This window comes from Bombus vancouverensis, chromosome 5 (genome assembly GCF_051014615.1).
Source record: "Bombus vancouverensis nearcticus chromosome 5, iyBomVanc1_principal, whole genome shotgun sequence".
In the NCBI taxonomy this organism is placed as follows: domain Eukaryota; kingdom Metazoa; phylum Arthropoda; class Insecta; order Hymenoptera; family Apidae; genus Bombus; species Bombus vancouverensis.
The window spans coordinates 9,354,065-9,368,225 of record NC_134915.1 but is presented as its reverse complement, the minus strand read 5'-3'; the positions used below and the strand labels follow the sequence as shown (position 1 = coordinate 9,368,225).

Below are 14,161 nucleotides of genomic sequence, written 5' to 3'. Positions count from 1 at the left end.
ACTTTTACAGGTAGATGAGCATTCATTTATCAGTTCAGGTTTCATTTATTATTTCTAAAGAACGAAAAAATTCAACTTTCGAATGATAATTGAATCACTGAGAAGCCAAACCGGTTCATTGAAACTAACTTTCTTAACTCGAAGACCAGTGTAATATGATTACTCTTTCACTTTTTACAAACCAAAGAATTGATCTCGATGAAGTAGATCAGTTTAACTTTCAATATGGCTCGATTAATTTAAGGAACAGTCATAAAGAAAAGCCATAGATTTCATCAATCTGTTGATCCTTCGTTCTTTAAGTCAATCTCCTAAATCTACTGACCTGGAGCAGCCCTTGCTGCGGGAGATTTCAATGATCCAAACGAAATCCAGCCAAGTCCACTCATTATCCCTCGGGTTTCACGTTCCCAGCTGAAAGAAAGCACTTTTCATCTCTCATCGATGAAAAAAACCTTTCAAGGTCGTGGCAAAATAAATCACATCTCTCTCTCTTTCCCGATATTCTTGAATCAATTATGCGGAAGAAGGGATTGAACCAACGAACGATTAATCGTCTTTGCTCGTGTTTTTTTTTCCGCATGAAATTTCGAGACGGCTGACCTCTCATTCTCTGTCCGCTGAGAAAACAGGCTGAGAGAGGAAAAGCAAAGGAAGCAAGCAGATGGTCTTTCACAGCCATGCCGGAAGGGAGAGTGCGGGTCTCGTCTATGGTTCGCTATTAGCTAGAACACAGGCCAGTATTCGTTCTCAAACAGAGAGTCGATCGTCCCATCCCGACCGATCTTCGAACCATCCCTTTTCGCCTTGGTTATACCCGCGGCAACACTCTCGCTTTTCCATCGTTGTTCACCCGCATGCCAGACGTCGAACATCGCCTCGAGTGGATAGTAGACAACGTTGAGTAAACTGAAGCAGAAACGCGCCCCGACCGCATTAACCATCCCCTATGCATTTATTCGCGTGTAATGCTGCGAATGAACCGATCCACGTTCTTCTTATGGGCAATCTTTCGTGGATGTTTTTGTTTCTGCTCAAATAAATACAGGATGTACGGATGGAGGATAAGTGATTCATTGAAACTGCGTGGAACGAGGTATTTTTTATGTAGCGTTGTTTAAAGACATTTGTAGGGCGTGTCTGGTTTATGGTTGACTCGTTCTACTGACTTCTTGCTGGGAAGGAATCTTCTCGTTGTTAAAGCAATGGAATTTTATTATGCGAAGGTATAATGGAAACGATAGTGTGTGAGAAGGTAGTTTCCTGTATGTTTGAATGTGCATGTTTCGATAGTTTATTGTATGATTTTGAGACTAACGATGGTTGACGTTTCTTTTTTTCTTGGAAGAACATACATTGGTGACATATCGATGGAGGATGATGATTCATTGAAATTGGGTAGTGCGATGTATGTTTTGTACAAAGTTGTTGAGCGATGTTTGTGAGACATGTCTGACTTATTATTGACTCGTTCTACTGATTTCTTATTTGCAGGAAGGAACGTTAGTTGTCGTTAAAGTAATACAATTTTGTACGTATTAATTTGTTATGTAACTTTAAGATTAACGATTATTGAGACAATGATTCTATCAAATATAGAACGAAATTCTCTTGACTATCAAATAATTTTAGCTACATTCAAGAAGAGTTATTTCTGTCAAAAAAAGAAAAAAAGTTCTTATATCTCAGCCCGCTTTCCCCTCCATATTATACACGCATTTTCCAGGATTTTATCAAATGCGGTCATAAAGCATTCACCCCATTCGCTCGACGATACAAATACGATCGATGCATCGCTGGCTCTCGTGCGTTACCGAGGATTTCGCCGATCTTCTCAATTTCTATCCCTGCCAACGATCGCTGTCATTTTTACAACCCTTTTTCTATCGCACCCCTTAAATTCACGTGGGAAATTGCGATACAACGCTATCCTCTCTATCTCTCCTATAACCATATATTTCACATCTACATGGATACCGTAACGTTTCTCCAAAAATCGTATCCAAGACATTTCACCGCGTTCCCCGAGAACAGAGACATTTTCCAGGCACTCGTTACCAATGTTCGAGATTGTTGTTCGTTCGACGCGTTTCGTATCGTGGCAATTCGCCTCGTAAAAGGGCGTCTCCTGGGTCGCAGCTCGCGATCGAGCAGTTGTCACCGAAGGAACGACGCCTTATCGGCGCGCGTCGACGCGGATTTCGCCTCGTTTGTGTCGTGCTTGGGAAATCGAGCGAAAGGAGCCTCTGCTACTCGTCACCGAGACGCAATCTACCAGCAAGAGGGTAGCAAGGTAGAATCAAGCGAAAAGAGAGAAATATATTAAAGCGAGCTATAGAGAGGGGGGAGGGTATTTCGCGACATCCTCGAATCGAAAGGGTGGGAAACATCTCCCCTGAAAGAACGGCAGAGGTTATCAAGGGACCAGAGGAATCGACAAGATTTTGCTTCCTCTTCGTCCCTTCTTTTCGTATTTTCTATTCTCTCGCTTGCTACCTCGTAGCATTACGCGGCTGTCGATTTTGACGCCGATAATAACGAGAAACGTCGTCGATATTGCTAGAAACGAAGCCAATTGAAATTGTCTCGACGTCGTCACCGTGCGAGCCGCGACCTTTGTTTTCACCGTTTGGCCGATTGTTTGAAAACCAACGACGCAATCTCGTAGAAATAGGAGATTTCCTGCTGGTAGAAGAACGCGCGTATCTCTTGATAAAAATTCCGGCTGTTCCAATTTGCAAACGCTACTTTGCCCCTACCTCGTACAGCAACAACTCTTTACACGCCCTTGAGTTTACAAAGCCTCCACTTTATCCCGTTACCGCGAAACTTCTCGAATTTCGCATTCACAGCTCACGCAGCCTCCGTGTCCATAACTTCTCCCTCATCCACGCTCAGCCGCTCTCGAGTACGCGCCGACGGAGGGTTAAAAGAGCAGTTACAATCGCGTTCCCAGAGGGTGAACGGCGAACGTCGAATAAATACCGGCGGCGTCGATAGGCGAACTTGAACCACCCACGAGGTCTTGTCTGCCGCCCTCTTTCCACCCCTACGGGCTCTCCCCGACTCGCTGACTCTGCGTTCCCTTTGCTGGCTACGGTCTTCCGCTTGCCTTCGAGACGATCGAGGACTATCACGAGGCGTGGGATCGGGGGAGAGATGAATAGAGAGGGTGTGCTAAATTGCGGATGCAAGGATTGGTTTAAAGTTACAGAGCGTCGGGGACGAATGGAATAGTTGAGTTTCGAGTTTGAATTTTGGGAATGTAGAAATTTCGCGATCTCGTACGATCCGGTTCATCGTTTTTCTCTCCTCGTTTTACATTTTTAATTCTTTCATAATAGATAGGAATTATTTTTGTCATCAATTCAGGTTAAAATTACGGGTATGGACAATGCGAAATTTTATTTCTGCTTTCGAAACACGCCGAACAAAAGATAATATTTTATTCGACGTTAATTTCAAACATACGTCTCATTTAAAATACATTGTATTGACATTTTTGCTCTTTTTACAGGGATCATAAAAGCGAAATAATCGAATAGTGAAACTAAAAGAAAAAAAAATGTACAACAGTGACGTATACGTCCTTCTTGTACAAAAAGAACGAAGCGGTTACAATTTTTTCCAGTCGATCGAAGATTAACGAGAAGAATAAAAAGAACTCGGATAGACGATTAAAAATGTTGCACAGGTAGATGGATCGGAGATGGACGCGGGAACGATAAGTCATTGGTTCGCTGTAATCGGATGCACAGCTCGATATTAATCGAGGAATACATGCGCGAATAAATCATCGTCCGTAATGCGACAAATGAATCGGGATTTGCAAACGCGATGCTGGTTTTTATTAATATTTTCTTTATCCTGCAAAACGGTTTGGAACATATGTACGCTTTTCCACCCTCGATGCAGTTTTCATTTTTGTTTCCTTTTTTTTTTTTCGCGCCCACACACTGACGCCTGGCTATGTAAAATAAGTTTCGAGTAACATCGAGTTCGATAATAATTCTTTTTATTACGCGTACCATTCGTTCACCGGTCAGGTGGTAACGAAAATATTAGCGATTTTTATTACACGGCAAAATACGCCGAATAAACACATGCAAACATTATATTCACGTTCACGTAGCTTTTCATGTGTGTGTGTACACGAGCTTGTCTCTCATGTTGAATAAAATGTAAACCGATCACAGTACGTTTTGCAACGCGTCGCTAACAAGACCGCGGTTTCCGCGAATCATTCGATAACGCACGGAGCGCATTCCGAAAATCAGCATACGTTGCGGGCAAATTTGTTTGAACCTTCGCCGACGTGTTTTCCCGTTGCGTTCTTCTATTTTTTCGCGCACACATCCACGCCATCGGCGAGTATTTAACGGTTCGAAATTCCATTTACGATGCCAGAATTCCCCCATCGAGGCGTGATTTTTCGTCCGTTTGTTACATCGAAATGGTACAGCGGTAGTTTTTTTCCTTTGTGGAACCATGGAAATTCTAAAGAATTCGTTGCCGTACGCGCACCATCTCGTTTAAAAGCCCGTCGAAATATTAAGTTACGCGGCAAAACATCGGAATTTGATGGAACGCCGTGTTTAGCTTCGCGGTCTTTCCTGCATTTGAGAAATAATAACGTGTTTTAAGATAAACGAAAACAACGTAGAATGGAATATTTAATTTAATAATCGATAAATATTATATATTTGCGATATCAGAGGATAGAGAGAATGGTTGGCTTCGAGTTGCACGATGAAATTTAAGAAATCCCAGGGAATTTTCCATTCGCACGGGAACGTTTTTCGTTTTAATGAAAAGCTGCGCTTGGCCGCGAATTATATCAGTAAATATTTAGCGAACTCACGGTCCGATCTAATTACTTTTTAACGCGATTCGCTCATTGAATCTCTGCTTTCACCACTCAGAAGGTTCATCAAACCTTCACATTCTCTGAATAAATTGCAATCCTGTCCATCGGTTTAAATTTTCAAATCGCTCTCGTCTGCTTTCTCCTCGTTTTCACTATTCAATAATTTCGTTATAGTTTGAATATATCGTTGAACTGATCAAAGAAAAATATTAAAATACATAGCTCTCGAAGCATCTTTCTTTTTATAAAATCAACAGTTTCCTCTTTATAAACTATAAGTTAACACAGACAATTCCCGAGGAACCGTCGCCCCTGAAACCCCCAATTTACCCAACGCTATTATCTCAAACCTATCAACCCTAGGAAGAAAGAAAGCTCCGATGTTCTCGTCCACGGTATCCAAAGACCAGCATCAAAAACGAGCCACCGGTATCAACACTGTCCCGAGCGATGCTAAAATTAACTGCACGCTCCGAAACAACGCGAAATTGAGTTCATATCGATGGAGTAAGGTGATTCAGTTAGTCCTTGGCCGTCTGTTGAAGCGTTCCGGAATCAGCGTTTAGCCGGCAGCAGACGAGCTGCTTAAGCGCGCTTTTTCCCTCCCTAACTTTCCTTAACCGAGTGCAAACGAAGTTTCGAACAAACTGCGTCTGCAGGGGGAAGAAAAAGAAGAAAAGAAAAGGAGATCAGGTTGTTGGAGACAAGAGGCGTCAGCTTGTTCGTCCCACCGGCCATTCTCCAAGTTCTCCGGAAGTATGCATATTGCTGGTGCAATTTTATTAACCCCTTTAGAGCGCCCCGTCACGGAACATCGGTTATCCAGAGTCTCTTTTTAAACGATGCAGAGTCGAAGGAACGTTAAATGGATTTTTCGACGACGAGGTACAGTCTACCCTCGCCATATAGAGGGTCGTTGTTGGTATCATCGGTGTTTTTATCGTCGTTTAATAGAGTGACGTTAACGAGTACGGTATTACCATGCAAATGTTGTAAGCTTTCCGCTTTTTCAGAATAATGCTATCTCGTAGGACCGATCTTTCTGTATCGTTAAACCAGCAGATTCGAGATACCAACTGTGTTTTTCTTAGTCTTATCGAAGTCGTTGTAAGACCTCCACGTGTATACCGGAGAGATCTCGAGGCACTCATTAATTTGAAGTAAAAACGATCGTATCCCCATCCCTTGAAGGCCCTTAACGCGGCAATAAATCTCTGATATCACGGAACGTTTCCATCGCACGCAAACAATTTCCGGAAGAATACTTGGATAAGTGGCGTTTCTCAATGGAACACGAATACGACGAGTATCCTGAAGTGTGTTCTTACAACACCATCAAGCGTACAAACAATGCGCAAGATTAATCAGATTTTCTATTCAATCCGAGTTATGACTTTTTTCGCCGATGGAAAGATATTCCTTTTATCTGGTTGGAAAAGCCTGGTTAAAAATAAAATTGTACAATGTTGGAAACGATCGCTTCCGTTTCTCTTTCGACATAGAAACGCTCGTCGATACCAGCCCGAATCGACTGCACTCCAACGAACCATATTCATCGCGCTTTTCAACGGCCACTATTATTCCTTCTCGTTATTATTGCCACGGCGCGATAGCGCGAAGCGTTGCAGAATCGACAACAGCGGTTGATGAATGGAAAAGAATCGCGATCGACCGACGAATGTTCCAGACTGAGAGTCAGTTGACGGTGCGAATACCGTTGCGAGTAGAGATTTTTATTTTTACTTTCAAAAAATACAAAGTAGCAAAGGAAGAAAGGGCGAAGACCACGTGAAACAGGATCAGATAGAGATTCGATTGTATCAGAAGGATATTTCAGTCAAACTATGTTTTTTCTTCTTTTCCTTTTTTTTCTTTTGAATAATCTTACATCTAGGATATAATTTCTATCCTTGAAAATGGGAGAAATTTGTTCGCTACTGATATAATTATCATATTGATTATAATATTCTCCGTTAATTTATGATATCCTCGCTTACACATATTGTTTTATTTCTCAGATTATCCTATATTAGAATTTCCTACCTTGTTGAAAAAAAATGAAAAACAACGCTATTTTTTCGTTAATCGCGTTGCAATATAATTGTCGTTTGCGCAGATGATTTTGAAAGACGCATCGTTGCAAGTTTCATCGACGACGAATTGTGCGCCAAGAGGCACGATAGGATTTTTTTTTTTTTTTTGTTTCAGAAACAGGCCGATGTAAGTCTGGCAGAGTGGCTGGATCACTGCCAACTGAAAGAAAGTCTCTCTCTTCCTCGAGCTCGAGGGGTTAATTGGCTTAATTTTCTTGAAGAACGAGGAACGCTTTCCAGCCCCACTTCCTGCCCGTTTCTTTCTCGCAACGAAAACGTTGTTCTTTCGCGGAGAAAAGTTGCTTCTTCCTCTAAACTCTGTTCGAGTAGAGACTTTATACTGCAATTATCACCTGCACTTTCTTCTGTCTTCTCTATTTTAGAATTTGTTTGAAAGAAATTCTAGCGAATCTCCTTTCACGATGAATTTCCTCCGAGAAACTAGAAATTAGAAATTTCATCTTTTAGTAAAATTACAAATAACTTGTATTATTCGTGTGCTTGGAACCTCTTCAGGTTGACACTAACTGAAAGCTTCAAATAATCGTGAACAGGTATGGTGAAAAAGTTGAATTCTCCATCGACCCGAAAAATTTTATCCCAACGTTAAATGATCTTTAAATCTTGGTTATTGAATCGCGTAATTTCATGCTCTCTATCTTAGTATAAAGGCAGACAACAATTCTACCGTGTAGAATATTCGAGGACACTTGAATTCACTGATATACTCTTATCACGTCTGTCCTAAATAGCACGTGCCTTTGAAATGATTTCACCGCCAGGAAATTCACACCTCCATTACAATCTTGGCAAACTGTGGCGCCATTAAGAGAACCGTGTAACGTACACGTCATAAATGGTAAATTCTGCCGATCCTTCCCATTTTATCGAGTAAAGCCGGAAGCAGACTTTAGGAACGGTGTCAATGGAACCTCGAACCGCGTGAAATTTTTATCGATCCTTAACGAGCTCTTTGTTCCCATGACTGAAAACATGCGGTGGCTTCTTTCATACCTTACAAGAGACACCTTTGCCGCCCCCTTGCATCGTCCATGCTGGCCGGATTAGTTGCGAATAATTTACTACTAGAGAGGACAAAATGCAGTCCATTATCGTCGCCGTGCTTTAAAAGCCCGCTTCGTAAACAGAGTAATTTTCGTCGCTCGCCATCTTATATCGTTCTCAGTCAAATATTAAAGAGATTCGACGGGGAGAAAGAGAAGCAAGTGGAGAGAGAGAGAGAGAGAGAACGAGTTCATCCTAGATGGGGCGTGTGTTTATAACGGACCGCTTGGAAATTAATGTCTCGGTCCGAGAATTAGGGTCGAGACGCTGCAGCTATCGGAAAGATGTTCGACGTTAAATCGATGCAGAGAGGCGATTCACCGATAAGCCGCTTTTATCGCGGCCCAGAAACGTTGGATCGCTTTGAAATATTAAATGCTGTCGGATTCGTCGGGCTGTTTGATGAAATGGAACGGAGAGGTTGCAGAACGAGATCGGCCCGAGACTAACAGAAAATCTTCCCTGTATCGATGAAATAAAAATTATACGGCCGTAGCTTTGAAACGCGGACAGAAAAGAGATCAAAGGGGCACGGTGGATAGACAACGAAGTATTTGCCGGTTGGATGCCGCGAAACTTGGTTGTATCGGACGCAGCTAATTACCGTTACTTGGTCACGACGAGTCGTCGATTTTCCCCGGAAACAAATTGGATAAGCTTGTCGCTTTTATCGTTTACCAGCAGCTGCAATAATCGACGGTTAACCGGCGGCGGATAGCGTCCCTTTGCGCACCAAGACACGACTTAATGGAGCTACGTCGGACGCACGATCGTCGGTGAAATGTAAAAAAGCGGCGACCAACCGCAGACTCGGAGCCAGTAATTAAACGATCCTGCGGAAACGGGTCGCAAAGGAAGCGGGGCAACGTGTCGATTCGTTTTCGCTAGGGAGTAGTACGTGCGGACAACAGAGAGACCATAATAGAGAATTCCATTGTCCTTTTACCCCACCGTTCCGACGTTGTTTAAGAGAGAAACAAAGAAATCTCGAATTGATATAATACTATTTGCAAATAAATCGAAAGGAATTCAAAGAATAGGGTGGGGGAAGGTGAAAGGATGGAGCGGAGAATCGAGTGCATCCAGAAGGATGCTCTCGCACACGCGGTCCAGAGACACGTGATTTAACCATCACGGCGTAAACACGCAGCGTTTTCAGCGGAATGTCAATATTCGACAGTTCAATTAATCCCCGATGTATCATCCCTGCGGGGAGCAGATGGAGGACACAATGTCCTCCATCTACCCGTACCTGCATTCCGGCCGTACTGAAAACCACCAGCCCGTTATACAGAGAGAGGGTTTACATGGTTGTATCCGGCGCACAGGCCACGCGTTCTCTCCTTCCGCTCGATATTGTCTCCCGGATAAGTGGCAGCGGGAAAATGCACTTGACACTTATGAGGCTACATTTCTCGAACGGCAGGCGACACACACACGCGCGCACACTCTCCCTCTCTCTCTCTCTCTCTCTCTCTCTCTCTCTGTCTGTCTTCCCTTTTGCTTTCCTTCGTTTATTCCGCTTTTTCCATCGTCCGTGTCGCCTACGAACGACGCATGTCTGGAATGCAACTAGAAGTGGAAAGAAACTGCCAATGCATCCTGTCTATCGTTGTTTCCTTTCGCTCGCTGAAAAATTTTCTCTCTTTTCTCTCTTTTTTTCATTCATGTGCTACTTACATGCTCGTCGAACGTGTAAAGGCAATAACGTGCTACACCATCACTTTCGCGTAATATAAATATAAATATAAAAAAAGATATGAATATTGGAATGCCAGAGAAAAATGAAGATTCGTGGACAACTATCAGAGTGTTTAAAATTCATTGTTACTAAGCCCAATGAAAGCCACTTGAGAGCTTAGATAATGAAGGGAAATTTTATTTCCATTTCTATGATGTAAATGATCCCACAAATTACTCAGTTTTCCAACCACTTTCCATCTACCTAGGATGTTATCGCTAGAATTAAACTACAGAAATGCGAGCACAAATAATTATTATCTCTTGCACATAGTAGAATAGTGTCGGAATGTATGGTGACGAATTTTTCCGCGAATGTGTTGACGAATATGTTCACGAGTTATCCGTAACAATTTCTAGAACTGTTGGTTCGAGACAGGCCGGAGCCAAACCCAATAATTTAATATAATATAAATTAAATATAATAATATAAATTAATATAATTGAAATATAATAAGAATATAATTTTTAGAATTTTGTATTATATCGTTACTAAATAGTCAAATTATTGAGATTCGTGCGATAAAAATAATACCAAATATAACTATATTTATCCAACAATTTTTAATTAAACTAAAGAAGTATATAATATGTCATTAGGAGTAAGAAATGTCCCGATTCTACAGTCGTCTTATTACACTCTATCTATCTTGTCTTATTCGCACTGTCTACTTCTCACTGGTGCCCGTGATACACTCGCAGCAGATTGAGCAGAAGTCAGATAATGTTGGTCAATTGTCGGGAAATCGCCACTCCGCATACATAGTGTGTTCAATGTTATAACACGATGTACCAAGAATTCCGTTAAGCCAGGTTTACGCCACAGACGAAAGCAACCGCTATTTTCAAGAAATAGATTTTTAGCGCTACGACCATCCGCGTGTCAGCGGTCAGATGTTACGGGAGTAATTCAACGGATTTGCCATAGGATGTATTTTTAACTTATTCGTAGCACTTCTCCGTAGCTCAATAATCGAGACCCTGTCACAAATCTTAGAGTTCCTAATCGGTCATGCGACGACCGACCTAACAGTTTCCGCAACATAACTCGGACACTCTCGAACATTCTACAGAGGTGTGCGTTCCACCACCTCCACGTACACCCTCACACAACACCTTCTAAGGGGGATCGATTCCTTCCATTCAATTGCACAACGTGCAATGAAAGGGAAGGTACGAGGTATAAAGAATGCGGAAATAGACAATTTTCGATCAGAATCTGCAGAATCTACTAAGAATCTATCAGAGAACTGAGTCACGCGAAAATTACACGGAAGTTCGAGAATTAACAAAATCACATCTACGAGTACACAGTCACGTCAGAATAAGCAGAATAAGCAATCAGGATCTGAAAACGCACATATACATATACACGCCAGTTCGTGTATAAATATAGTCAGATTCATAAGCAATCGATCAAACAATCCTCCCGCAATCGTACAACACGAGAGCGTACACGATTGGTTACACCCCTGGATCGAATGTACGGGCTTTCGCTCGATTTTAGATGGACGAGCAATTCCCGCTCGATAGCTGTACATCCGGGTATTACTGTACCTACAAATTGTTATTCATTTTGAATTCTTATCCCAAACAAATGCAAAACTCCGACATTCCAATTCTCTGCTCATTAATCTGAATCAGTCTCATCTATTTTGTATGAAATGAGCAGGCGTCTCAATACAATACGATACTTATAAACGAAAGTATATATACAAACAGAAGTATAGTATAGTAGTATACATGGTGGCATTCGAGGGAATGAGAAATCGCAAATTCCAGTGGCGTGTTGTTATCGTGGCCGAGCAGGTGTCTCGCATAATTTCTGCGGCTCGCAAATTTGCCTGGAGCTCACGCTTCGCCTTGACTCGCGCGTGTCGCCGAAAGAAGCATTCTCGACGGGGCGTGAATCGTGCCGGATCACGATTTCCGCCGCGATCAGCCGGCTGTTTGGTTACGTGCATACACCCCGCGTATCCCACTCTCACGCACAGAGAAGATTTACGAGCCGTGTTACGCGATCTGTCCACAGAACGGACGTGCTAGCAGCGAGAGCAGCGAGGACGGAGCAGGAAGCAGCGCCAGCACCTCGCGAGGAGCCGGAAGTGGATTCGCACTCGGTGGTGGATGTACTGGTGGATGGCGCAGCGTCTTCGGCGCCGTTTCCGGTCGGGAATTGAGGCTGTACGAGTGCGCTCCTTGGAGTCCCGAAGCTTGGGCCTCGCCCAGCATCACCTGTCCATTGATCGCTACCAGGTGAGCAAAATTTGTATTTTTATTTTCTATGTGCGTCGTAAATATTTTAGAACGAGAATTTAAGGTGGTGCTGTGGAAAATTGGAAAGTGGAGAAGCGTAGATGAACAAAGGGAAGAAATTGGTACGTGAATAGATTGGCAATCGAGCGGTCGATTGGGTGCAATATATGTATGAAAAAATATTTAACAGTAACGAGAATAATAACGAAAGAAAAATATATGTAAATTTAACTGTGGAGAACGTGAACTATTTGAAATATTTCATACAGTTCAATTACATTTAACGCTTAAAATTTAGAGATAGTTAAAGACATAAACTTGGAAACTTATCTTATCGTTCAAAAGGAGTGTGAAAATTAACACTTTATGAGAGTATAAAATAATGTAATAAGAACAGAAGATATAAAAGGTATAGAGGTTATAGAGTAACCCGAAATCCAACTATTTCAATTTTTACATCGTAAACCTCCAGTACCTTAGATCGCGGGCGGTCTGACTATGATCCTCCTATTCTACTGCGACGTTATACGCGAACTTTCACGATCCGAGATTCCACAGTAGATTGAAAACGAACTTTCCACTGATTTTACGTTAATATCGCATGAATTCCAACTTATATCTGCGCTAAATATTCCTTGTCCTTTAATCTTCCTAAAATCGTTTTCAAAGTACGCGTAAACCTTCTCTAGCAGGGACTAACTAACTTGCTCGTTTCACTTCACATACCGAACGATGTATCTACGTATAACGGTGCATAGCATACTTGTACATTGCGCTCTCAAACAATCATGCGGAATCGGAGGCGGCGCGTCGATAATCGCAATCGATAGGCCGCGAAACGAGTCGACGTCGCGGGGACTGCGCGTTTTAACGGTCCGCGCACGTAACGGCCGTCCCGACGCCGCGATACGAATAGCCGAGCGCGCGTATAATAGTCTTAATTAAAATAGTGGTCTAACGAACACCGCTAACTGCGGTAATCCGACGTGCCTCATTGGTAATCCCCCGGCTGTGCCAGTGAACACGAATGCGTTATGTTGGCCGGCCTGCCGGTGGCACGATCGACTGCCCCCCGCTCCCCAGCTCGTGGCTACGATATCGAGCCAAATTCTGTCCTACTATGTGTCCGTGCTTGCACAACTGTATGTGTCCATATGCATGTGTGTGTGTGTGTGTGTGTGTGTGTGTGTATCTGTTGGACGACGTGACACCTTCGCGGTTGTCTGTCCAGCGAATATCACCACGATGATCGGCCATGTCTCGTCCATGCGATTGTTTCGGCCGAGGTGCGAGATCCTGTCGACGTTTCCTTTGGATCGGTATCGAGTCTCTGAATCTGGAGTAATTTATTCGATACAATGAATTAGCGGTTTTTGTTTCTACCTCTATGTTCTTTTTCTTTCCGGATGTTTCATTGAAGGAAGACATAATTTGGGAGGTCCCTCAATTTTTATATTGTAATATTAGCATTATATACAAAGTGAATTATGCGGTGAGTAGATCCAAGATCTGGCTTTAAAAAACGTTTAAAAGATTAGAATTAATGCTCTTCGCTCGTGTATCAATTTAGTCTTCCGTTGTTCTCATCTAAGAAATTAACATGTTTTTTGTAGTAACTTTAAGTATATAAAATCATATAATCGAGTAGAGAAATTATATAAGTTGGGATGAACATATTAATCGTAAAAGAAGGAAGACCAGTTTAAAAAATATCGTCTCTATTTGTTAGACCCTTTGATTAGGGGATGAGGATGTTCCCTAAACAAAGATCCAAGTTCTGTATTGCTTGACTTTGCTCAAACTTGAGTATCAGTTCTAAAAAGTCAAAGATCAGTTTAAAATCGAAGATGCTTTCAATTGGGCGAGGAATTAAAGATCCCTCGACACTTTCTTAGTTACATAAATCACTTATCGATCAAGATCGAAGACTTTCACTTGAAGGAAGGCTTCACGGAACCTATTTTATTTCCGGCAATGCTCGACTAAAAGCAATCCCGTCATGATGCTCCTGTTCGAAGGAAACAGCGTGTCCATTTGTTCGGTCGCGGTGCCCTGTAATCGGAGAAGTCCTGCCCACGGCGACGTAAGATAGAAACAGAGGCGGAAAGAGACGCGAAAATGACCGCATTCCCTGGAATTG

The 14,161-nt window shown here is 42.4% G+C and overlaps 1 protein-coding gene across 3 annotated transcripts in view; it reads left to right on the top strand.

The window, feature by feature from the left end:
• Nucleotides 1–14,161, top strand: part of Syn1 (Syntrophin-like 1) — a 349,107-nt gene that overhangs the window by 307,975 nt on the left and 26,971 nt on the right. For all 3 annotated transcript variants that reach the window (XM_033348439.2, XM_033348447.2, XM_076618468.1), the window contains exon 5: nucleotides 11,798–12,021. In XM_033348439.2, the coding sequence (XP_033204330.1) occupies nucleotides 11,798–12,021 (224 nt within the window). The remainder of the gene's footprint in view (nucleotides 1–11,797; nucleotides 12,022–14,161) is intronic.